A 26,344-nucleotide genomic window follows, 5' to 3' on the forward strand; every position below is an offset into this window, starting at 1 on the left:
ACACAAGTATGAAATATAAAACTGGTCCATTCATCTAGTCCAACCCCTACCTAGCCCAAGACCCCACATTCATCCATTCCAAAAAAACTAGTAAAAAAATAAATCCAATCTTATGCCGCCTAAACTCTTTATTTACGTTGGCATCCACACTTTCTCGTTTAAAAACAATTGATATTTACATAAAGACATTTCTACAAACTTCCTTAAATTCCCATCCTTTTTTTTTTTTTTGAAGACACTAAAGAATGCGAATGGACAACAGGATCCTCAAAAACACTCAAAAAAAGAGAATTATGGTTGGGTTCTTCCCCCCAGTCTTAATGCCCAGTGTCGTCTTTTCCTATTTTTCCACTCACTGATCTCACCCATCTTTTTTAAAAAAACCCTTTATTGGTGATCAGGTCCATTTTTTTCCTTTAAAAAACCAACATTTTCAGGGAACCGGAGTACGCATTAAACGAACGTGTGAAAGCTCCAGCTTTAGAGCAGAGGGAAGCCCGCGATAGCCTCCGATGTGGACGGACTCCCGCTTCCATCTGCCACAGCCATCATGAGCAGTGATGGGAGCTGGGGTTGGTGTCCCTGGCGACCCCCTGCTTTAAAAAAAAAGATGGCTAATTCTTGGCTTCCACTGCAAAAGCAGATTTGGACTTTTTCGGCAGGCTGAAACGGGCGGGTATCGACTTTTAAGCTGCACTTTCGTTCAATTCGGGTTTGAGGATGATGGGGGCGCTTCCGACCCCAAGAAGCAGTGAGGAATCCTAATTAGAACGAAATTGAGAAATTGAAATTAATTCTCGCCTTGGAGCACCCCGTCCCCAAACTGGGCCACGAAATGAAAGATTTAGCCATCCCCGAGAGAAGAACTTGGGGGTTGCCTTCACGCAACTTCCACCAGCCTCCCCCAGGCGTTGGACTTCCATTCCCAGAATTCTAAGCCACGCTCCCCGGGGATTCTGGGAGCTGCCTTCTCCCAAGCAGACCCAGCTGCGCTAAGCCACGATTCGCAGTCCGCTCAAGCGAGTCCTCCAAGGGAGCCGCTCACACGCAGGCGAACCCCAGCCCAGGGCAACACGGTTGCGGCTTGGCTCACAGCCCGGGAGCCCACAGCGGAGCTGCGCTGTGGATCCAAGGCACGTGTGGGGCGCCTGGAGCCTGCTGGGGGCGATGGGGATTGTAGTCCAAGGCGCAGATCCTGGGAGATCGCTGGCTGAGTTCTGCTGGGGGTCCCCAAGTGGGCCCCCAGCTCTTTCTCCCGACGGGGAAGGATGGGAAGGGGGTCCGGGAGAGCAGGGCCCCCACGCCCCCTCCTGGCCCGTGCGCCCTGGGAGCCCCAGCGGCCGGCCCAGCGCCCGCCCCTCCCTCGCCGCGCCCCGCCCCGCCCGCCGGCTCACCTGGCCGGCGCGGCCCGCCCCGCCGTGGCCCCGCCCAGGCCCCGCCCCCGGCTCCTCCCCCGCCCTTCTCCGCGGCGGCCGGCGGCGGCAGACGGCGGCGGAGCCGGGAGGATGCGGGGGGCGTCGCGGCTGCTCCCGCCGCGCTCCTAGCTGCCGCGGCTGTGCGCCCCCGCCCGGCGCCGCCCATGGCCGAGTAGCCGCGGGCGGAGAGGAGGAGGTCGCCCGGGCTGCCCGCCCGCCCGCCGCCCCTCCGCCGGCCGGCCGCGCACCTGCTCGCCCCCCGCCATGGCCTTCACCTTCGCCGCCTTCTGCTACATGCTCACGCTGGTCCTCTGCGCCTCGCTGATCTTCTTCGTCATCTGGCATGTGAGTGAGCGGCGGGGCCCGCCATGGGCCCCGGGGGGCTGGGGCAGGGTCCCGCGGGGGGCAGCGATCCGGCGCCTGGGGCCGGGGCGGGAGGGGGGCGAAGGGGGCCGCCTGGGGGTCGCCGGCCGGCCGGCCGGCCGGCCGGGGAGTGATGGAGATGAAATGCGGGAGGGGAAGCCAGGGGGTGCTTATGGGGAGGGGGCCGGCGGGCCTTGCCAGCCTCGATCCGGGCGGGGAGGGGGCCGGGGGCTTACGGGGAGGGGTCCGGGGTCCGCCAGCAGCCCGAGGGCAGCTTGGCCAGCGCTTCCCCAGGATGGGGAGCAGCGCCAGACCTCCCCCGAAGGGCCAGGACAGCCCTGGACGTGGGCGGGGGGGGCCCTGAAGGCAGGGGTCCGGGGTCCCCGGCCGGGGGGTGGGCTTTCTGCTCTGGCTCCCGGCATCTTGTCTCTGCTCTGGGCATGTGAGCCTTTGGCCTCGGTTGGGAGGGGGGGGTCTTTTGGCAGGGGGGAGGGCTGAGCGATATGGGAAGGCAGAAATCCCGGGGGGGCCCTCAGAGCCACCCAAGGGTCAAGCGGAGACGCGTTCTGTCCTACCAGAGGGACCTTTGGGTCTGGGGGTGCAAACACGGTCTTTATTTCTGGCCTGGAGAGAAGGATTTTTTCTTGGAGGGGGGCAGCAATTGCTACTGGAAGGAAGGGGTGAGAAGACACCTGATTTGGGCTCACGTTTCTTGATACGTGGACTCATCAATACAGCTATAGAAAATAGTCCCCTAGAAGGGGGGCTGCGGGGGGGGGCTCCCCATTTGGAAAAAGTCACCACCTTTCTCCTGCAAGACTCACCTGGCCCCCCTCCCTTGCAACTTTCTTGCAATTCCTGCTTTGATCTCAGAACATAGGAAAGGGGGGGCTGTTTCTCCTTCAAGGATGTCGATAAGCTTCAGAGTTTTTTTTCCTCTCCCCCCCCCCCCGCTTGCTTCTTTCCTTCTGGTGACGTTCTCAGGAATCCCAGGAAACAATTAAAAAAAAAAAATCTCCTTCTGTTCCTCCATTTTCTGCCATCTCCCCCCCCCAATTTTGCCTTGCCTCCCTCCCCCTCCATCTGTAACCAAGGAACCTGGCTCCGGTTGCCATGGGAACTACATATGTTTACAAAAGATACTCCCTTTCTAATAAATGGGATGCTGGCATCTTTTAACTCCTTCGCCGCAGCTCCTCGATTCGGTTTGGGTGGCGGTGCCAGGATCTGAGCGAAATGCAGTCCGGAAGCCCGGATTCCATCCAAGGATGCTTGGAATTGCTACTTCTTAAAAAAAAAAAATGGAATTGGGTTGGCATCAGATTTGATTTGACCCACAGCTGGGTGAAGAAAGATCCAGGGATGCTAAAACATCCAAGGTATGACCAAAATAATGGGGGGGGGGGAAACCCAACGTAGGATTAGAACATCTGTTTCTCTTCTCTTTCTCCTGTTTGGCAACCTCTGGAATGATTTTGAAGCAGACTTCCATCCTATTAAATGCTGCCCTTGATTTAGGGTTGTTGGTAAGCTGGTTGGGTCCCCCTGACTTAACTGTGTGTCAAATATTCAGGAATATTATCCGAGGTTTCATGCATAGTGTCTTCATTTGAAGGACTCTCCTCGGTAACCTTTGGAATGTGGGAATATATTCCCTGCACATCTGATCGTTTTAATATCCTAGAGTTATTTTTAATAGTTTGAGACAGGAGGGTAATTATAAAGTTGTTTTTTTGGTAACTTTACACACATCCGAGGCGTGCCTCCATTGCAAGGTGGACGGGTCCTTGTGCAATGTCCTGTTTCTCAGTAGATGAGATGATTTGGGGACGCACGGCCGTAGCTTCAAAACGCCCCCCCATTGAAATAGCCGAGGGGGACCTGTGGATTTCCAGGTGCTGTGGAACTACCACTCCCAGGGTCCCTTGCCAGTGGCTCCGGGGGTGCTCTTGGGAGTTGTAGTTTCTCTGCCCTCCAGATGCGGGTGGTTAATTCCCCCGTCTGATGCACGCCAGACCGTTTGCTTTTGCAGAACGAGAAGGCAAAGGCTGGAGCTTTATTCAGGAGGCCATAAATTAAGCCTCCTGACAGGCCCTTCCCTTCGTGCAGAGGAAGCGCGTTTGGCCACCCCACAGGGCCCCCTTTGCAAGGGGCCCCTTGGAACGAGGCCCCCAGCACGCTTGGCGAGGCGGGCAGCTGGTTGAACCGCTTTCTCTCACGCTCCCTACCTGGGGCTAGCGAGAAGGGCATCCAGCGAGCCAGGGTTGAAAATGTTTCTTTTTCATTTGCAAAAGCAGATGAGGGTGGCGTGCCGATCGGCGGCCAGAAGCAAAAGGCCGTGGCGAGGCTCGGGCACACACGACGCGCCTCCCTGCGTTCGTGGCACGAAGCGAAGCGCGTGGCTCAAAAGCTGGGAGCCTCGAGGTTTTGCCAAGAGCCAGGACAAGCACGCTCATTCTCGGTCTTAAATCTTGCGGGGCGAAAGGTGGTTTTGACTTTTGCCCCCGAAAACCAGGGCCAGAGGGGGGGGCTGAGCCTCGTTCTTGACCTCGCCTGTCTTCTCTCTGTGCATGGGCTCCAAAATACGATAGGCGAGAAAACAAGCCAGGTTTAACCCCTGCATTTGTCATGACCGGGGTTAAGACGCTGCAGCACGAAGATGACCTCAAGGAGACTCGGCCCACAGCGCTCCATGCATGCGCAATCATAAATGGGTGTGCAGTTTTAGGTCACGAAGGTTTTCTCCTCCTCCTTGGCCCGCTGCAGTGTCTTGCCACCTGCTCTAGGCACAAAGCGGGTCCTGGGTTTCTAGTCCTCATGAAGAGAAGGGAAGGGCAGCACGTTGAGCTTTGCAGCCAGCCTTCCCCAAAGTAGCACCGGAGTTTGTAAGGCCTGCTAGGTCTTTGAGACGGGCTCAACAAGCTTGAGGCACCCGGTTTTCTGTTTCTACGCCTAACCTTTTGAAGAATTAATTGTCCTTTTTAAGATTTATATGTTGCTTCTGATGGAGGAGGCCTCCCTTCACAGCGGCTGACTGCGGCTGGAAGTGGCTATTAAAAGAGATATTTAATAATCCAAAATACCCTCTACCAGCAGCGGGGAGGTCCAGATGCCTGACCTGAGGTATTGGAGCGCGTGTTCTAAGAAAAGCCATCAAGGAACTTTTATTTTTTCTCTTCAAGGGGCTACAGTATTTGCTTTTTAAAGGCATCCCTCACTGGAGAACGGAAGGGAAAGAGAAGGTCGGATTCATTTCGGCTAAGGAAAGCTTGTTTAATCTTGGTTTTTCAGTAAGCTGGGTTGGGCTGGCGCCAGGGACTAGCCCCTTGGTTTTCATTTGTTTGTCCTTTGGACCGGACGGATTTCTTACCCGTCCTTGCAGATGTGGCAAGTTGCAGATCCCACTGGCAGAGAGGACCTGGCTGGAAGCGAGCGATGGGAGATGTAGTCTGGGGCTGCCTGGCACGTTGGCTAAGGATGCTGGACTGGGGGGTCCAACACATCTGGATGAGGGTTGCATGGGGGCCAGCTGTGCGAAAAGGCATTGAAGAAATAACTTGTGGGTTACCATGGAGGAGACAGAGACTCTCAATGGATTCCAGACCCCCCTTTGTCTGCTGGGTGCAATTTTAACATGTCCCCCCCCCAAAAAATTGACAGCTGTGGTTGCCCTAGCAACCGACGGTACCTTCAGGCCTTTCCCATCAAGGTGAAAACGAGAATAAAAACATCTTCCACGGCTGGATGTGAGATCTCTCGCGCTCTTCCCCCGCTTTTCCGTGGGGCCGCCCCGTTCTCAGGCCCCCCTGTGAGCCCCCAGGATATGGGGATGGCTGGCATCATCCCAGCAGCCACGTTTCCAAACCTGGGGGGGAAACGGCTGGCGTGAAAATCAAACACCGCCCCCCCTTCCCTGGCACGGCTCGCGGGTGGCACGGCCCAGAAGCCAAAACGGAGCCAAAGTGTGTAAAAGCAAAGCATTTTGCAGAGAAAAAAAGGCTGGAGAAAAATTACAGCCCGCCGGCTAACCGAAAGCCGGGAGATTCAGGGGACGGGGTGGAAAAGAAGCGCCCAAAAGAAATTAGGATAAAATGAAATGAGGCTGCCTGGATTTGCTGCCTAGAAATAACAGCAGAGCATAGAAATAATGAAAGTTCTGTTGGGAACTTAGAGTAAGAATTAAGTGTAAATTGATACTTATATCTGTGGGCGAGGAAAGTCGGAATCACTCTTTTTTTGTATTTTTTCCTTCCTTTCCTTTCTTTCTTCCTGCACTTCTGACTTCGTTCTCTCTCTTCTTTTTCGTTTTTCTGCCCTCCTTTCCTCCCTCTCTTTAAGGTTACTTTTTCTTTTTCTTCTCTTAAAATCTAATAAAGCTATTTGAAAGAAAAGAAAAGAAACCTAGGATAGAGAACGGCAAACGAACTCGAGTTTGAAAAGTGTCCATTCCTTCCAGCGCTGGCCGAGTTACCTACTTTTTATTTTTATTTTTTGTACCCCTTAAAATGACCCTTTAAAATTTTTTAAAAAAATTACCCTTTAAAATTAAAATTAACAAATTTTGCCACGGAAGAGGGTCCTGTTTCCTTACATCCATTTCTTTCGGGCGAAATATTTCCAGGTTGCGTCTCATTGAGGGGCACCGTGGAGAAACGACTAAAAATTCAGCAAAATTGCCATGAAATCACTTTAAATGGCTGAATTGTTGGTCTTCCCCCAGGATGTAAAGTGGAAACTGAGAACATTTCCCTGATCAAGGATTTGGTCAATTCAAACACTTTGATTTTTTTGCATGACCTTGGTAGCTCTTAATAGATGAGGCAATTTTCAGAATTTTCTTTCCTGAACGAATGTGACCATTTTATTTTATTTTTTTTTAAACCTAGCCTGGAAATGCAAGAAACAGAATAACAGATTCAGGGTTTTCCCCCAGATTAATCCTTGGGATGGAAGTTTTCTGACTTTTAATACAGAAGAGATGAATGTCTGTAACAGCCATGTAGAAATAAGATTGGATTCCTGCTGATTGGATTCCAAGATTAATCCACATTTTTGTTAAGGTTAAGAGACAGGAAAGACCCCATCTTTGTAACAAATCTTTGCTTCTAGGTAGGCTGTTTCAAATTCAGACCTGACCTGAAACCTTGTAAACCTGGCAATCAATTGAAATGAAATAAAATGCTAAAATAAAATAAATAAAATGCTAACATAAAAATCGAGCTGATGCAGTGCTTGTCTAAGTTCGACGTTTGCAGACCCCAAAGTTTGGGATGATAAGAGGCAATATTAATTTTATTGGCTCGGGGAACTAGTTCCCGCTGGAAACAGTGAGGGTCTTAAGCTTAAAATAGCCTTTTCAAAAATGCTCAAACAACTTGGCAGAATCCGGGTTTCACGGCTATCAGGGCTGACAATGGAAGCTGCCATTTTGAAGACAGAGCAGAAACAATTTTTCTGAATTGTTTGTCCTGATACCGGAATGGATCCTATCTTGGCATCCAAGGAGCAAACCAGAGTGGAATATAGAAATTTGCCAGCTCTGAAAATCCCTGAATAATTTACACGGTTCTTTAAAATGTGAGTCATACGGTGTGTTTTTACACCGCCATAGGCTGGTCTTGGAATGTTTGCACAATCTGGCTCTTTTTACGTCCAAACTCCTAGAAAGTTCTAGGTTGGAGCAGGATTTGGGGGTGGGCGGGTGGGCATCGTCTTGGCAGACGTCCATCCCGGTCTTTTTTCTTCCATCGTGCAAGCTACAATCCTTCCCCTAAGAAATTCTCCCAACGAATTTCGGGTTAGGCTGCGCTCCAAATTCAAAATTTGCTGGACCATGGCCCCTCTCCCAGTTCTGAGATTGAAAAATGTAGGAATGTATGATTTTAGATATATCCACGAAATCGCAACAGGAGCGTCTCGTCCGGGCGGGAAGAGAAAGATGGTTGGCCTGTTGGAAATCCTTGTTTCTGGCAGACGGTTCTAGAAAGGGCATTTTGTGAGGATCGGATATTGCAACCCTCCCAGATGGCTTTAGGCATCTGGAACGATGTTCCCCCGTTTGGTTATCCTTCAAATACTTGGATCCTACGTCAACGTTCCCCTCTTTTCTCTTTAATGGAGCTATCCATAGTCCTGAATCCACTTTGGATGCAACAAGACTCGATTTGATAACTCAGAGCTGTTGATATTTTTCCCTCGAATCGGAAAGGAGAGAGGCAATGAGAGGGCCCGTCGTCGGAAAGCGGTCATACGAAGGGGGCCCAGATGTTTCATTCCTTCTCCTCGACTTTGTACAGCTTTAAAAAAGGAAAAGAAAAATAGAATGTCCTCAAAATGACCACCTGCCCCTTGGCAATTCCTGTGCGGCGATCCACTGGACCTTTATCTAAGAGAGAAATCCTTGGGGATTCCCTTCCAAGATTGCGTGGCTAACTCATCTTTTCCAACTGCCTCTGGGGAGCCCAGATCCTGTGCCCCCAAAGATCTGCAAAAGATCAGATGTTTTCAGCAGGGTGAGCGTGCTTTTTGCAAAAAGGAACTATCTCATCTGGACACGGGCCTCCAAAGATTGGGGCCGCTAATTCGACTGCCCCCAGAGCGAAGTCCTGCTTTTCCTGCAAATTCCCCACGTTTTTCTAACCACAACCTGGTGAGGAGGAGATTTGCAGCCTAGCTGAGATTTAAACTGGGTTTCGGCTGCCCTCCCCTTTCCCGAACAGCTTCGTCTCGTAAAAGTCTTCGTTAAAATCGTGGTCAAATGAAATAGAAACCACTGCATTGTAAGGAAGCAACTGTCATTGAAAAATGGGAGGCTTATTTAAAAAGAAGCATTAAAGAAATCATGTCTATGAAGCCAACTTTTTTTCTTTTACGGGGATTATCCAAGAAAAATATCTTTATTCTTCCCCTTCCAGCTCCAGAGGAATCACGATCATTCTCTTGACTGGCGTCCCAACTCTCTCCTTCTCGATATCGATTTTTCTTCCCTGCACCTTGTATGGATGGCTCCCGTCGGTTCTTACATGCATTGGCACACCTGCAGAAGTGTGAAGACGCTGCTCAGGGGTGTCCAATTCGCTTAGCTTTCCAGGGTGAAAGTTCTGGAATTTGCACACTGAGAGCTGCGGGGATGCAGAGCATGCTCTGCGTTCGTGCAATGTGTGTGTGCAATTCCTCTTTGAAAGAAGCGAGGTTGGGGAGCGTGCATTCGGGGCGTTGAAGACGTCCATCCAGTGTTTTAGCAAAGTGGGTGAAGTTAATCATCATCTGAAGGCAGAATCTGTTTCATTGGGGGGGTGCATAGCATATTCATGTGAGTGCAACCCTGGTATCTCCTTAAACCAGGGTTAATACTTACCTGGTGGCATGAACCAGGCCATGGATGAATCTTTTCTATTTTTCTGTTTGTAGATAAGCCACACTGTACAGATCAGAGAGGTTGATTTTCATGCCACCCACATGTTCCTTTTTAATTGCAGCCTTTGCACTGAACCTTTGGGAACCATCCTGTAGAAGGAGTTCATTTTTTAAAAAACACCATCATCATTTTTTGACAAAAATTTGGTCCTCGGTAGACGGGGAAGGAGGAAGAAAGAAAGTGAAGGCGGATTCAGGCAGGAGAAGGACGCCTGTGGTGTGAAATCACTCTGGCTGGGTACACGGAAGTGCGCGTGTCAGCGTTGCTAGGCACTTTTCCCAGGCTTCTTTGGCACTCAGCATGGTTTTGACAGGTAATGGATGCAATTTCTGCCTCGACTGTCACTGGGTCAAAAAAACGGGGAATGGATTTCCAAAGGAAATTAGCCCCTGGTCGTTTGGAGGTGAAAGCTGCGGGCCAGAACGGAGACACGTTGGCCGTTAAACTGCAGAGAAGAGCAGCAAGGGTGGGTTTCCTTATTTAAAGAAGAAGGGGAAAAAATCGGGTTCATGAGGACTAGAAGCTTGCTGCTTGAAACTCAAGATTCCAAAGACCCTTGCGAGGCCCTGTCGGATGTCGCTGAGCCCTAATCGGGGAAGAACGTAAGGAGAACTTAGTTTAACCAGACTGAGACTCACTTAGTCCAGTATTTTGGATCGGACAGTGATCGAGTGGGGTTTTGGGGTTGTTCCGCCCCTCCATCTAGAGGCAGGGAGTTCCATAGTTTCACCCCACCCCATGCTAGAAAGTCCCTCCTTTGATCACCTCTGGATTTCCCCACCTTCCACTTCAGCAAGCGACCCAAAGTCCTAGCTCTGTGAAAGAAGGAGAAACACGTTTTTGGCTGCCCCCCAGGTGTGGTTTTACACCCTCCCTTCTCGGCCCTTTTCCTGCCTTCACCCCGAGCAAAAAGACCCCCCTGTGGTCTCCTTTCCTCCCAGGAGAGCGGCTCGGACTCATGAATCATCCCCGTCGCCCTTCGCTTGCCCCTCGCAAGTCTCTCGTCTTCACGATGCGTGGGAAGGGAAGCGCATATTATGGGCTGGAGGGGAAACATCCCTTTCCTTGAAATAAAGGGTGTTTTTTGCCGTGCCGGGGAGGTAGCAAGGGTTCAGCTTCTCCGCCAGCAGAGGAGAGGGGAGCCGTGGGTGGTTCTGGCAACGGTGCCAGCGGCGCGCGGGCTTCCAACAGCCTCCCCCCCCCCCATAAAATAAAGCCTCTTCTCTGCTCCAGAGACATGTCGCTGGGAAACTCTCCTGTTTGACTCACCCAACTTGGCAGGATTTCGCGGGCCGCCTTGTTCCCGAGAAGATGCCGCCGTGGAAAATGGCAGATGGGGCTGAGGATCGGCCCTGTGTGTGTGTGCATGCGTGTGTGCGTGCGTGCATGACCTGGGGGGTAATGGAGGAGAAAGGCAGCAAAAGAAAGAATATGCCCAATGAATTTGGCCACCTTCTCCCCGGAGAAGCGGGGGGAATCCAGAATGCCCAGGTGACCCCCAAATCATACCTTTTGCAATGGAAGATGTTGGTTGTGATCTAGAAAGCTGTTCACGGCATCAGGTTCTTGGAAGGGCTGCTGATTTCCAATAATTTTGGCCCATCCAGTAAGATCAGGCCACGTGGGTGCACTTCCTGGTCCTTTCGATGAAACAAAGTCATTTATTGGCCCCTAAGAAAGGTGGCTTTCTCTGTGGCGGTTCTCCGGGGGTCTGTACGGCTGCCCCCCTGCTCCCCCAATGCCGTTCAGAAAGCCTCTGAACCTTGCCTGTTCTCCCAAGCCTTGGGGTGGGGCGATTGTTGAGCCCCCAGGACGTGTTTGTGATGCACGGACGTCGTTCCGGACGTGTAGGATCTATATCTTTGCTCTGACGTTTCTTGCCTTTCGAGAGCAAACCGCCCAGCAGGGTTGGAAGTCGGGCAGCCTCTAAATTGAATGAATAAATCAATATAAAGGGGTTGAACAGAGAGAGAGAGCAGGAGAGAGCAAGGAGGGGAGGGTGGTCAGGAAATTCCCCAGGATGGAAGACCCTGGTGGGCAGAGGACGCTGATCACCAGCCTAACCTCGGTTTTGTCAAATTCCTGTGATTGACGGTACAGTGGAATCACATCCCTTTCTTCCGCCCAGCCCTGCTCCCTGAATGCTGGTTTATTTAAAAATCCTTCAGAAAAACTCAGCAGCTGCATTCATGCGGCTTAGAGAACAGTAATCCTAGTTAGGCTTTGTCGTCGTTCTTGGGAATCGAGCCACGTTCAGGCTTTAGCGTCCTGCCTCTATCCAGAACATGGGTTCCTTCAGTAACCAAATTAAATCTATTGTGTAACGGCCACCCCCCCACCCCCAGCTTGGAGGAGCAATCCCAAGACCACCCCCGTCCTTGCGAGATCAAACTGAGAATCCATCCGAATCACGCATGAGCGTATTAATGTATCTGCTTTCCAGGAGCTGGTCTAGAAATGGTACACTATTCTTGAGCATGGAGGTTCCATGAATTGTCATGCCCCGTAGCTGTCCGTAGGTCTGCTGTCCTTCCCGTGAATTTGACTTTTTTTGAAAGCCAGGGTGATATCTAGTGGCTAAGTCATAGTCCTCCTGCAATCTTTTCTTCAGCACGTACAACAGGAGCTGTTAAAGTTTCACTCAGCACTGAGATAAAATACCTTAGCTCAGAGTTACACGTGAACGCAGTCCAGGGAAAGGCGTGTGTGCGGATGTGTTACCTTTTAAAATGAATAAAATCTTTCTGAGATAACCTTTTCCTTCGAAAGAAGTGACTCGACCCACAAGAGATGCCCGGACGCTGGTTTTTTGCACCGGGCCCGTGCCAAGGAGAACAAGCGAATTAGGTTCTCTTCCAATATTGTTCTTTACGAACTTTTAAAAACCTTTTCCCTGTTTTTTTTTTAAAAAAAGATGAATCAGCATGGGGAATAAATGGGAATTGTTATCATCTTTTCAAAGAGAAGGTTTATCATGCTTTTTTAAAATAAAAAAAGTCCTACAGACTAATGCACCCTTCCCCCCAAAAAAGAATTGGAGAATATTAGATTATTCCATTGTTCAATACACGATTACGGAATTAATCCTTAGGAAGCTAAAACAGACACACACATATACACGCATATATACACACACAGACATACATGCATATATGCACACATACACAGACACACATATACACACAGGCATATGTACACAGACACACACATACACGCACAGACATACATGCATATATGCACACATACAGACACACATACACACACATGTACACACACACGCATAGACATGCATATATGCACACATGCAGACATACACACATATGTACACACACATACATGGACAGACATACATGCATATATGCACACATACAGACACATATACGCACACATGTACACATACACACACACACACATAGACATACATGCATATATGCACACACACATATACACGCACAGACGTACATGCATATATGCACACACACATATACACGCACAGACGTACATGCACACAGACACAGACACATATACACACATGCATACACACACATGCATACACACACATATGTACACACACATATATACACATACATGCACACAGACACACACATATATAAACACACATGTACACAGACACACATATATATATACACAGACACACACATATACAGACACACACAGACATACACAGGCACATAGATTAATTGTTTTATTTGTACATGAGCTCGCACTCAGTCTAGGCATCTGCAGATCTCCAGGTGTGGCCGGCCCTAACTCCAGCATCCTTCATCATTCCTGGCAGGGGCTGATGGAAGTTGTAGTTCAGCAACATCTACAGGACCGCTCCAGGGGCAACTTCGACATCCGATACCTGTCCTTCTCAGTTTAAGGGTGTGGATAAAACTGAGACGCGTCTGTCTGCTGTGCGGACTGTGCCTTTTTAGGGCGAACGCCGGTCCGGGTGCAAATTCCGCACCCTGATCTTCTCCGCCCTTTTTTTCCTTCCGGGACATCCGCGGGGGTTCACGACGTTCAGGGCTAACGGGGGCTGCTGCAACGGCCCGGCCTGCTGGGTGCTTGTTCCCTCGGACGGGGGCAGCTCTCCCCCAAGGCGGCTTCTCAACCCGTCTCTCTTCTTTCTCTTTCCTCGTTTAGATAATCGCCTTTGACGAACTGCACATAGACTTTAAGAACCCCATCGACCAGGGCAATCCAGCCAGGGCAGTAAGTCTAAACATATCGTGTCTGAGGTGTGTCTGTCTCCATTTGTTTGTCTTCTCCCCGTCCTCCCTGCTTCCCTTCCAGGTTTTTGTTCCCTTCTGGCCACGATAATCGAGTTAAAAGTAGGGACTAACCAAGCGCCCGCCCGTGATAAGGCCCAGCACAGAAGACGCTGGCGAAGAGCGAAGGGACCATGCGCCCACAGGGTGCAAAAGGTCCTAGCTGAATCTGCACCGTCGCCACTTGTTTTAAGTCTGTTCCATTTGATCAAGATGAATCAACTTGGGGTGGTTGTTCAGACCTCCCTCCCCCAGACAAGGGAGGGGTGGCTGAGACCAAACTATTGTTGAATATCATTTAAATTTAATTTCATACCATTGAAGTAAAATTGATGTCAGCTCAGATGGCGTGCATGCAGGATTTGTAATCCCCCCCAACCCCATTGCATGGAAATTTGGAGGGGCTGTCAAGCGGGGGGAGGCTGTTGTAAATAAGTGTGTCTAGGCATGTGTGTGTGTAATGGGGCAAGATTTGGACAGGAGGAAATTAATCTCTCTCCCTCATTTGATGTTCATACTAGACCACTCTATTCTTCCAGTCTGATTTCGGGTTGCTGAATTGGGAGGAGAACAAATTCCAGGAAAGTTCCTGTAGGTGAACGAATATAGGCCGTAAAAATAGCCAAACGTTGGTTTTGTGCACTGAAAAAGATGTTTTAACTCCTCCTGCTTTATTCATTGCTCTGAAATCTTGCACGTTCTGCTTAGCTTAGGGACCGAAAAAAGCTTGATCTTTTACTACCTGGAGGGGCATTTTTTACTACCAAATGCATTTTTTTTTTTAATGAAATCCCTTTCGATTTGTCTGGCAAAATAAGTCTTTTCCAGAACCGAGGAGAAGAGGGAGAGGGAGGTTTGGATGAAATAGGGGGGAAAACTTTTCTATTAAAAGATGGTTAAGGTGTCACGGGAGAGAAGAAAATAATTTTTTTCCCAGCAGAGCAGAAAGGTCTCATAAAAATGATACTCCCTGTCTTGTCGCTGGAGCTCCTCTCCTTTGTCTTGGATGACTGCGCTGCTTTCCCTGGCTGGGGATGTTGGGAGTTGGAATCCCAGGGGCCTGGAAGCTGCCACAAAGGCTAAGAGAGCTGTAGCTCTCAGTGCTCTCCGTGTATTTTAAGCACAACTTCTTGTCATGCAGCTGAGGAGCATGGGAATTTTAGTCTGGTGTCGCTCAAAGATTTTGAGTTTGGGGAATGGAGTCTTAGGTTCTCCTCTCTCCAAGCATCCAAATTAATCATTAATTGGTCTTCAGCCTTCATTAAAGTCCCTTGCTTGGTTATTTCCCCAGATCCAAAGTAGAGGCCAGGCTTAAACCATGTAAGGAAACATCTTCAGCAAAGTTTATCCATAGCTGATCCATCGATTCCTCTGTTTCTCCATGGGCTGAGGATGTGTGCATCTTACAGCCTAAATAAAAAATTTGATGCGTTGGGTTTTTTTTTTTTGCAATTTTCCATAAACTGTATGATGGCTGGGAGTTTGATGCAGGAGAAAAGCAGCTGTTTTCATGAGCTTTTAAATGGAAAGGCGTCTTATGTTTCTGGGAAAAGGCAGAGGCCTTTTAAAAGAATCCAGTTGGTTGTTCAAGCAGGACCTGCGTAAACAGTTTCCAGCAGGCAAGGAAGCCCCTGTGAGAAAAACAAGAACATTGCAAGGATAACGTGGGACACGTTGCAGAGCAGGAGAGGAAAATGTAGGTTATATTCTGGAATGTCCCAGATCTTTGCAAAGATCAATTGCCTCCAAATTGTCACTGGCACTCTGCCAAGAAAGTGAGATGTCTCTCAGCTGGCCCATCTCATCCTGAAGGTATAAATAGTGCTGTCTGACCTCAATTTTTCTTCTGTCCCGACGGGGCCGGAAAGCACAGCGCAGCTGAGGTTGGTGCCCCGGATCACTGTAAATTTGCAGGCGCCGGCCTGTGCAGGTGGAAAATTAAGGCTCTCGCCACACCTTTCCACCATCTTTGCAAGACGTACAGTCTCAAAATAACCTTGAGAAAGTTTGCATCTGAGCACAGAAATTACGCGGGGAGATCCAAACTCAAGATAAGGGGATAATTCAGCTCCGTCCGGAAGCCAAGCACTCCGGGCCCCCGATTTGCAGCACAGAAACCTTACCATGCCTGTTCTTGCACAGATCGCTCGGCTCAGTCTTCTGCATCTGTAAAATGGGCTTGGCGGGGATCGAAGGTGGGGCAGTTCTCTAGATTTCCCAGCGGTTATAACCCAGATGTCGTTCTGTGGTTGCAGAGGCCAGCTCTTCTCCCTGGGGCACCCTCCAATGTGTTGGAGTTACTCTTGAAGAATAAAAAAATCATCAAGCTTGGGGGACAGCCGGATAGATGGAGGACGTTTTCAGTGGCTTGGCAAAGCTGGGAAAAAAGTCTTTTCCAAGCCCCCAATTAAAGTCACCCAACCCCTCTCCTCCCTCCTCTCTCCATTGTCCCTATTCCCTGCCGTAAGCCATGGTTTCATTATATTTTATATTTCCCCGCAGAGAGAAAGGTTGAAAAATATCGAGCGCATCTGTTGCCTTTTGCGAAAGGTGAGTAGCCTTTCTTTTTCTAAGAATCTTCTCCTCCTCATTTAACCTTCTCCTTTTCTAAAGATTGCTTTATTATAAGCGCAGGTTTCTTGGTAAGTTTCGCCGCGGCGCTCCTGGGGGAAGATGGATTAAGTGTCTTGTCACTGTGTCTTCTCCACTGAGGTTCAGGCTAATTTAAGACACGAAGGGAAAAAAATTTCAATATTCACTGGTCATCTGCGAGTTGAAAGAGCATTTCCAGTTCATCCGTAGCGATGCATCAGATGAGAGAGGAAAAAAGAAAAATAAATCAAATTCTGCCCCCGTACAATCCTTGCCCATCCCTTTCTCCCTGGTGCATTTCAAGAAAGGGTTCCCTATAGCTACCGCTTGATTGATTTAATTAAATTTTTTATTTTCTGGGTTCCCCTCCTGAATTTTCCTTTGTAGAGCCAAGTAACTCTTCTCCTGTTTTTTTGTTCTTGCTCTTGAATTTTCCTTTGCGGAGCAAAAACGTTTTTTTGGAGTTCTGAACCTTTCGATTTGCCCCGTTTTCAGATCGGCCCTTTATTTTTTCCAAGAAAATAGGGTTACTGTAGCTAGGATGCCAAGGGACGTCTCGAAAAGGCATGTTGCAGTCTCCCCATGGGTCTTTTGTAGCGGGGAATCGGGAAGCAAAGGGGGTTGAAGGAAGGGAGAAATGCAGGAGAGTTAGACCAGTGATCTTGCTTGAAGATTTCTGTAAAATAATGCAAGGTCACGGCAACGTTAGGAGTCCTGGAGTGCTTGATAGGGGTTGAGGGAAGGGGAGTCAAAAGATGAATTAAAAGCAGAAAAGGAGACCAGATTCTTACTGCATTCACACTCCGAAATCTTGGATAAATAAAATACAGTCACTGGATTCTCATGATGGGCAATGCCCAGCATATAAATCATATTTTGGTTTAATCGGATGATCTGATTCACCCGACCGTTGGGAACCCCACATTCTTATTGTAGCTTAATCTAGGGCTTGGGGTAAGCCCTTGTGAAGCAGAGAAGGAAACTTGGTTCAAGTCAAGGGCCGTGCTTGGCTGTCTGGGCACGAGTTGGCAGATTCAGGACGAGAAAGGCGATGGGACCAAGAGAAAAATTGGCTTTGGTGGTTGGGTGAGTGCAAATTAAATGAAGTCCCCCAACATGGAGCGATTTCGTCTTTCTCGTCTTAGCATGGCAAGGGGAAAAAAATACCCAGGGGGAATGTGGGTGGGACATAATGGAAGAATTGTCATTTGGACCCCCTGAACCCAAAACTATGTGAATGAGTTAGGGAGGAGGAGGAGCAGGAGCAGGAGTAGGAGAAGAAGGGCCGTCAAGTTAGGGTCAACTCCTAGTGACCACATAGATGAATTTTTCTCCAGGAAGATCTGTCCCCAACCAGGTCTTCCAAGAGTGCATCCATTGCTGCTGTAAACTGAGTCCCTCCACCTTGCTGCTGGTCGTCCTCTTCTTCTCTTTTCTTCTACCCTTCCCAGCATTACAGACTTCTCTGGAGGTCTAAGTCTTTGCATAATGGGTCCAAAATATGATCATTTGAGCCTGGTTATTTGTCCTAGCTTTTCATATTTGTCCTAGCTTTTTCTTCCCTTCTGGATATGTTGGACTACCGCTCCCATCAGTCTCGGCAGGGTACAGTAATGAGAATTGGGGTCCAGTGCCTCTCAAGGGACGAGGGTTGGGGTAGGCTGGTGGAAGGTTTGGAATTTTGGGTGAATCCAAGGAGGAACTAAAACCCATTAAACCAGTTGCTTTTAGTATCTATCTATCTATCTATCTATCTATCTATCTATCTATCTATCTATCTATCTATCTATCTATCTATCTCTATCTATCTATCTATCTATCTATCTATCTATCTATCATCTGACTGTCTGTCTTCTCTTCTGTCTTCTATGTCTATCCATCCACCTTCTACCTCTATCTACAATCCATCCATCCATCCATCCATCCATCCATCCATCCATCCATCCATCCATCTTCTCTATCCGTCCTCCTCCTCCTCCTCCTCCTCCTCCTCCTCTTGTCTTCTCTGTCTATCCATCCATCTTTTATCTTCTACCTCTATCTACAATCCATCCATCCATCCATCCATCCATCCATCCATCCATCCATCCATCATCTTCTGTATCTCTCTATCCATCCACCTACCCATCCATCTATCTATCTTCCTCCTTCTCTCTCTCTCATCAATATTTATTTATTTATTTATATTTCAAATTTAGATATGAAATGGAACCAGTTATATATAAATAAAATCTGTCACAACACTCTTGTTCCTAACAAAGATCTGTTTTGCTAGAATGAGCTGTGAACCCCTGGGGTAATGGGGGCGGCCACCGCCAAGGGTTATTCTTGCGTGGCTGTGTGTATATATATATAAATATACGTTCGCACACGCTACAAAGTGAAGTCTGTTCCTCTTTCAAGTCCATCGCAGCTTGTTTCTGTCAGTCTACATTAAACTGAAACGAATGAACGAACCGGTTATCGCTTTGGGGTCAGAAATGGGGAAGGTTCACATGCCTGCTTCGACGCGGTGGCTCGGTTTGGACAAAATTGCCCGAAAGGGGTTGGGTAATGCATAGTTCCGCCTGGTGTAAGAAAAACCAAATTTTACCCCTTAATTTGCCCCTCCTTATATGTCGAAATGGCTGATCTCATCATCCTCATCCTCGCTTTATTATAATGCATTATTATAGTGCATTATGATTGCATTATGATTGATTCTTGCAAAAGCAGATCAGGGCTAGAAACCAAATGTTAGCTAATTTGACTTGCGATTTCTGATCAAGTGATATTTGACAGCGTCACCATCTCAGGTCCGATAAACGCGAGGTTTAGGGCAGAGATGTTGTGATCCCTTACCATAAAATTCTGCACTCTTCGTACGATAGTCGTGAATTCATGAGTCAACCAGCGTCTATCGATCAGTATGAAATATAAGGTCGATTTTCTCTCTCTCTCCTCTTCGTTCTTAGTTTGCATTTTTAGTCTGCGTTTTTGAATTTTTTCTTTAAGATGAAAGGTTGCCTTGTTCATTCCGTAAGCGTAAAATGAAAAGAAAAATCCGTGGCTTCTCTGCAAAGTCCCTTGGATAACGGTGGCAGGGTTGTTCCGATGAGAATCGTTAGAAGAGCGCATCGAATAAATCCATTTATTAGGAGAAGGATTCTGTGCTGGAGAAAGAAGCTGTATTGTTTGGTTATCGCTCTGTCATTGTTGGGCTTCTAAGCGGTTGCAAACCATGAAAATAGAGAAAAAAGGTCATCTGCTTGGATCTGATGGTGGATTTGAACTTCTCCAACAGCTCGTGGTCCCCGAATACTCCATCCACGGCCTTTTCTGTCTGATGTTTCTCTGCGCAGCTGAATGGGTGACGTTGGGACTGAATATTCCCCTGTTGTTTTACCATTTGTGGAGGTAAGAGAACCCCCCCCCCGACCCCTTATCCTGGCTCTAGTTGGCATTTTCCATCATACAACCACAAACGAAATGAATGAATGGCAAGAATCGGTTTGCCACTCACCAGCCCCGGTTGCAAATGCAAAATATTTTTTTTTCTTGTTGCTTTTAAAGAAGCATTTTCCTTCCCATGGCGTCGGGGGTGGAATTAAGACCAATAAAACTCACGTGGTCTGTTTGTTCAAATGGTTTCTAGCCCTCTTGTAGGGCCAAAGATATACAGTGGTACCTCTAGTTACGAACTTAATCCGTTCCGTGACTCTGGTTGCAACTCGAGTTGGTCTCAAGTCGAGGTAAATTTTCCCATAAGGTTCAATGTAAATACAGTTAATCCGTTCCATCCTCCGAATTTGGTCGCACCCCGAGGCAAATTTCCCCATAAGGTTCAATGTAAATACGGCTAAACAGTTCTGAAACATATGCATTTTATTTTTAAACCTCAAAAACCTTCCAAACGCCACAAAAACCTTCCAAACGCCACAAAACACACCACAACCCTCACCGAACGTCTCCTTGCTACCGCGATCTCGCCCACAGGAAGCCGCGACCGCGTGGCAGCAGGGAAAATGGCCGCGGATCCGGTTCGTAAGTAGAGGCAAGTTCGTAAGTAGAGGTAAATTTTTGGGGCCGGAGCTGGTTGTATCTCGAAAATTTCGTAAGTAGGGGCGTTTGTAAGTAGAGGTACCACTGTATATATTTTTGCCAGTATGAGTGTGGATCATACATTTGTGGGCCAGAGAGAGACGTGTGGACACACAATTAGTACACATGTACGCACAGTATTAGAATGTAGCTGCTTCTTTAAAAAGACAGGGAGTTGTGTTATAAAGAGAGGCAGCATCTTGGAGTACCCCAGAAAGGCATCCGATGATTAGCATTTTCATTTTTCAATGGAAGAGAATCTCTGGAGCTCAGGGTGGAACTGGGGAGTCCTTGGAGCTCTCTGAGCTTGGTGGTTTGATTGGAGACGTTTCATGATCCAACTAGGTCACATCATCAGGGCTGGGGAGGGTGGGGTTTTCTCTCTGCTTGCATACAGGAGCTTGCAAACAGGGAGGAAACCCCACACTCCCCAGCCCTGATGATGTGACCTAGTCGGGTCATGAAACGTCTCCAATCAAACCACCAAGCTCAGAGAGCACCAAGGACGCCACATTTTCATTTTTCATTCCTGTATTTTTTTTTCCTCTTCTTGCTCTCAAGGGATGGAGGTCTTCCGTGCCCTGGTGCCCCAAATCAACAGACCAGTTTTGGGCCATAACCCACCCCGTCTTGCACGGAAGAGACCTTTCCTGTATCGCTTTGGGCAATTCTCTGCTTTAGCCCTAGCTTAACCAATTTCCAAATTAAGAACAAGGCTTGTCCCGCTGTCTTCTCATCCAGAGTGTGCTTTTGATATCTTAGGGCCCTCTCGCGCCCCAGGGGAAGACTTGACCCATTTGAGCTAAGCATTAAAAATGATAAACTCTTCTTCGCAAGAGGCGTTTAAGCAAAATCCCGCTGCACGCTTGCACTCCCCGATTGAGAAAGTGGCAGGGCGTGAAAGCTGGGCTTGGAAAGGAAATCTCTAAATTTTTAGGCGTGCATCTCGCTAAGGACAAAACTCTTTTTTGGGGCGGTGGGGGGGGGGGTTGATTTATTTCTTTTTGCTGGTTTTGGTCAAACCCCAGATCCTCCCAGGAACGCATCGTTATTCAAGAGCGTAGCAGAAGAAATCTCTCAGTCGCAGAAGAGAGCCTGGGAAGACAGTACAAAACGGGAAGGCCGACACAGAAGCAGAAACTTTTTTTCCGTAGCCTAGCCCCCGTTGATTGAAAATGAGCAAAAGTCAGAAATGTTTCTTAACAGATGTTATTTGGTTGTTTATACGTCGTTAGACAACGTAGCGTGCTTGTTTGTTTCAGTATGCAAAAAATAGATGTTACGTAGTGGTGTAAATACGCCTATATATTCATCTATATATCAAAATAGCTAGCTTTGCTTCTAAAAAAGGACAGATGGGACATCCTTCTGATTCTTTTTTGGAATCAGATTTCTGGGTGCGGAACAGAAGCTTGGATGACATTATTAAAAGAAAAAAAGTCGCAGGAATCCAATTAATCATAAATTTAAAAAGCGTGCCTAAAAATCAACAGGGTTTTTTGGTGGGGTTTTTTTTGGCCCTCTTGAGTAGGAGCTAGAGAAAACCCGAAAAAAGAACCCGCAAATAAATATGTTGAGAAGATGTCATTTATATTCTGCGTTGGGGCCAGCTTCGAAGGAGAGTTAAATTCTAGGCTATTTTGGTCACGTTCTGACGGTTTGAAGTTACTGTCCTGGGAATGGGGGCCACTTGGAGATTTGGCAGGACATGGAGGAGAGCCAATGAGAACTCAACCTCTGCCAGATTTGGGGTGATCTTGGGGTGGGCATGGGGTGATCCATGCCTTCGACTCTATTCTCAGGAATGCAGCCCCTGTCTGCTGTCCCTCTGTTTTTGGGGTCTTGTTTTCAGGTTTTCCCTGCAGGAAATGGGGCTGTCAGGTTGTTCAAGAGGGTTCCAGGGGAGAGGAAAAAACCCAGGTGGGGAGGCCTCCAGCTAGGGATCCCCCCCCCACCTCCAGTAGTAGGTTAAGGTCAGACCCAAGTGCCTCCATCATCAGAGGGAAGCAGCAGGCTTTATGACAGGGTAATGAGCGAGAAGGGAAACGAAAGCCATGTAAAAGATGCTGTTCCAATGTTGAGTTAGTTGGGTTCCATCACCTGATGTTGAGTTGGTGGGGTTCCACCAGATGCAAGACACTGTCTGAATGTTGCGTTGGTGGGGTTCCTTCGCGTGATGTTGAATTGATTGGGTCCCATCATGTAATGTCGAGTTGGTGATGTTCCACCATGTGAAAGATGCTATCTGAAGGTTGAGTGGGTGGGATTCCACCACACGAAAGACACTATCCAAATGTTGAGTTGGTGAGGTTCCACCACAAGAAAGATGCTGTCTGAATGTTGAGTTAGTTGGGTTCCATCACCTGTTGATGAGTTGGTGGTTCCACCAGATGCAAGACCCTGTCTGAATGTTGAGTTGGTTGTGTTCCATCACGTCAGGTTGAGTTGGTGGGGTTCCATCACAATAACGCCTGGGCTGTTTTGTTCCAACATGGAGCAACACACTCCAGAATCCTGGGCTTTCTTTTGAATCGGAACCCTCAAAATTGATCGTTTTGAGGTCAAATTGGACTTTTTCCAAGCCTCCTATTCTTTTTTTCTCGCTCTGATGAACAGCCTGCCTTTCTTCCTCCCAGGTACTTTCACCGCCCAGCAGATGGTTCAGAAGTGATGTACGATGCCGTTTCCATCATGAATGCTGACATCTTAAATTATTGCCAGAAAGAATCATGGTGCAAACTGGCTTTTTATCTGTTGTCTTTCTTCTATTACCTGTACAGGTGAGTCCTGACTTTTACAGGCCTCCACAGTTGTTTAATTTTACCCCACCTTTCTGTCATCGGTACCCAAAGTAGCTACAGACATTGCTACAAATATGGTCAAATGCACGTTCAAAAGAGTGAAGCGAAGCAGGATGAAGGCCCCAGGCTAGAAAGCAGGAGCTGGCGAGTTCAATTCCCGCCGTAGGCAGGAAAGCCAGTTGGGTGACTTTGGGCCATTCCCTCTCTCTCAGCCCAGCCCACCTCACAGAGTTGTTGTTGTGGGGAAAATAGGAGGAGGAAGGAGGATTAGGTCTGTTTGCTGCCTTGAGTTATTTATAAAAAAATATTAAAGGCGGGATAAAAAAATCTAAAAGAAAAAAAATATGAGCCAAATCCAAATTAACTTTCATATCAGGTTTTCATCCTATGGAAGTCCTTACCTTTAGCTGTGCCGGGGTGCCTGCTGTGCTTCGCGTCTGAATCAAAGATCCTTGTCTGTTGCTCCCAAACAAGCCAACCAGAAACCAGCCACCAATCCTGGCTTGGAATGCAGAAGGGAGAATTTTACATTAAGTTGCAGTGAACCGTTTCTGCCTTTTTCCGCAGCTCCTGCTAGGCAGAGAAACGTATCGTGCTAAGCTGTAAATTAGCTGGTTTGCTCTTAGCTCGGCAAATGGCTGTAAATGGAGCCGCTGTGACTCGTAAATACGCCAGTAAATCAATTGGGGGTCTCTTGAATAAACCACGGCTGTGGGCTTACTCCTCAGCCAGAGAAAACAATTTCTTCCGGATCTTAGGCCTTTAATTGGGAAGCCGTTCGATGCAACCGTGACAGGTCAATGAGGAAAGAGTGAATCGGAGGGCAATTGAAGGATTAAAGGGCCGTTGGCAGTCGAGAAAAACGTGCGTTGGGCGCGACATGGCAACCTACGATGGAGAGTTGGATCGGACGATCCTCGGGAGTCCCTTCCAGCTCCCCCATTCCGCAATTGCTTTTAACTGATTCGATTTAGAGCTTTGAATTGATGGAGAATGGAATTATTGAATTGGTTGGGCTGAATGGCGTTGATTTATGGATTTGGTTGGATGGATGGATGGATGGATGGATGGATGGATGGATGGATGGATGGATGGATGGATGGATTGATCGAATCGATCGATGGATTGAATGAAATTGATTGACGGACCAGATGGATGGATGGATTGATTGATTGGGTGGCTTGGAATGAATTTGGTGAATGGATCCGGGGAGCCGGATTTGGGAGGCAGCCCGGCTTTCCAAACCCGACTGCTTTTTGCAAACCCGGACCAGGGACACCTCGTCTTCACTCCCCTTCCCGTTTCTCCTTTCTGCCTCTCGCCCTTCAGTATGGTTTATACGCTGGTGAGTTTCTAATCGAGCCAACCGAAGGGGCAGGACCCTCCAGACGGTCCCCTTGGGTTCCTCTGGGATGGACCCGGATCCCCTTCCTCCCGGAGCCTGAAACGAGAGGCCGAGATGGACCCCCCCGCGCCTGGAGCTGATCAAGCCAGAAGGTTGCACCGTCTTCAAGCCATGTTTCTGCTTTCCCCTCCTGCGCTCCAGAAAACGTCCCCGGTTTATGCATTTGGAGAACAAACGCCAGCACCCTCCCCGCGGCTGGACGCTTCCCATCGCGGCCCCCTTAAACTTTTCGGGAAGCCTGCAAGTGGATTTGGGGTGCAGAAGGGGCCTGGGGGGGCGAAAGCAAACCGGGCTAGCTTTACGGTGGGCGTCATCCCTGCCTCCCATTGAACATGGGGAGAGACCCCTTTCCCCCCTCCCTCTTCGCCCCTGGGTTGGACTAATTCCTGCCTCACCCCCCCTTTTTTTTTTTGGGTAGTTTGGGGGGGGAAATCCATTTCTCAAAAAAAAAAAAAAGAATGAAAAACAGCCACGAGGAAAATCAAGATAAATTGGCAGCCATTTTATGGAGAATGATATTTGCTCGGGGGGGGGGAGATTTTGGGAAGGGGGGCCTCCTCCCCTCTTTTTCTCCTCCCTGGAAAAGCTTTGTGGTCGATGGGGTTTGGGGGTGGGGTGAGGAGAACGTGCTGTTTCCATCCTTTTTGCCTTCCTGGATGGCAAAGTGATGCTGAGACGGGCATCTGTTGCTATGGTGATAGATCAGCCTATCCCCCCCCCCCAGCTTTTTCCTTTTCGCGTATTCTTCCCCTTTTCATCCCGTTTTGCTCAAACTACGAGCGTCTTTTTCTGTTCAGGAGAGCCGGCTTCTGTCTTAAGGGGGGGGGCATTTTCCCATTTTCTGCAATCCTCAAGATGCTTCCCCAAAGGGTCTTAGCTGGGGGAATCCTCCGGACCCCAGCCCCAGGTTTCCGAAAACAGCTGTCCGTCTCAAAAGCAGAGCCTTAATCCTGCTAGACTGCTCTGTCCCGTGGAGGCTCCGCTCTCCCGATGCAGCGAACGGGTTCCTCGGCCTTTTTCAAAAAGCCCGATTTTGCCAGCCAGGGAGAATGGTTTAATTCTCTTAGTCAAACTCCCAAGCACAGGGTCACCATCCTACCTGGGTTTTGATTGATTTATTCCTGTGTTTTAGCCTTTCGGGAGCATGCACGGCGAATACGAAACCCTTTTAAAATAGATGTTTGTTGCCGATGGGAAGCGGAGCAGAGGAACGATCCAGCTTGGCATCCGTGCCTGCAGCCGCCCATCTTGGTGACTTTCTTCTGCTTTTCAGATTCTTTACATTAACACAATAAAATTAAAGGCAAAGCCAGCCGCCCCGTTGGCATGCCCGGAAAATTAAAAACAGGAGTTTTGTTAGGATTTAAGATGAAGGCGGCCTGGCATTTTGCAACATGCCATTTCGAGCTGCCGAGAGGCTGAAATGCCCACCTGGCGAGAGAGTTAACCCATTTGGGCTAATCTAGCATCGGTTAGGAAGGTGATCCCACCCAATGGTGGAAAAAGAGAGGATTTCCCTTGGGAATGAAGCCTTGAATCTCAAGGTCCCAGCTGAACTGCCCCTCTTCCCCGGGCAACGAAAACAGCAGAATTTGACCCACGTTTTTAACAGCCATTTGAATTTCACCCATCGCGGTGCCGAGGAGCATCGCTGAGAGATGTGCCCGGCAGGGCCTCGCAAACCGAAACAGCCCGAATCAGCAAGGAGGTTGCCCGCCCTATGATTTATTGGTTTTTCAATCCACGGCCACGCCAGCCGACCCCCCGCTTTTCTTTTCCGTCCCTCCCACTTCTGCATGCGTGGTGGCGGGTTAGGCCAAGTGCCAAGCGTGCCACGGGGCAGCTGGTGGAAGAAACCCAAACGGAGCAGGGAATTCTGGATCGGGGGGGGGGGGGAAGACCGCCGGACCCCATTTCTACCCCTCCTGGGGGCCGCTGTATAAAAAAAGTTCTGTTGGAAATAAAAACTATGATTTGACTGTGACCGTGAGTTC

At 48.7% G+C, this 26,344-nt stretch overlaps 1 protein-coding gene across 1 annotated transcript; it reads left to right on the plus strand.

The window, feature by feature from the left end:
- The first annotated feature begins 1,504 nt into the window (after positions 1-1,504).
- On the plus strand, positions 1,505-26,323 carry CNIH2 (cornichon family AMPA receptor auxiliary protein 2). Its single transcript, XM_088137529.1, has 6 exons — positions 1,505-1,760; positions 13,348-13,416; positions 15,975-16,022; positions 19,348-19,460; positions 22,781-22,924; positions 24,275-26,323. The coding sequence occupies exons 1-6, from the start codon at positions 1,680-1,682 to the stop codon at positions 24,300-24,302; spliced, it is 483 nt and encodes a 160-aa protein (XP_087993655.1). The 5' UTR covers positions 1,505-1,679; the 3' UTR covers positions 24,303-26,323.
- The last annotated feature ends 21 nt before the right edge of the window (positions 26,324-26,344 follow it).

Source organism: Python bivittatus, unplaced genomic scaffold, assembly GCF_059951505.1.
Source record: "Python bivittatus isolate LINGU-HERP-01145 unplaced genomic scaffold, Pbiv_v1 ctg000180_np1212, whole genome shotgun sequence".
Classification (NCBI taxonomy): domain Eukaryota; kingdom Metazoa; phylum Chordata; class Lepidosauria; order Squamata; family Pythonidae; genus Python; species Python bivittatus.

Coding starts and splice junctions, on each gene's coding strand:
- CNIH2 (XM_088137529.1), top strand. CDS start 1,680: ATGGCCTTCACCTTCGCCGCCTTCTGCTACATGCTCACGCTGGTCCTC. Junction 1,761..13,347: donor TCTTCTTCGTCATCTGGCAT/GTGAGTGAGCGG, acceptor TTCCTCGTTTAG/ATAATCGCCTTTGACGAACT. Junction 13,417..15,974: donor AGGGCAATCCAGCCAGGGCA/GTAAGTCTAAAC, acceptor ATTTCCCCGCAG/AGAGAAAGGTTGAAAAATAT.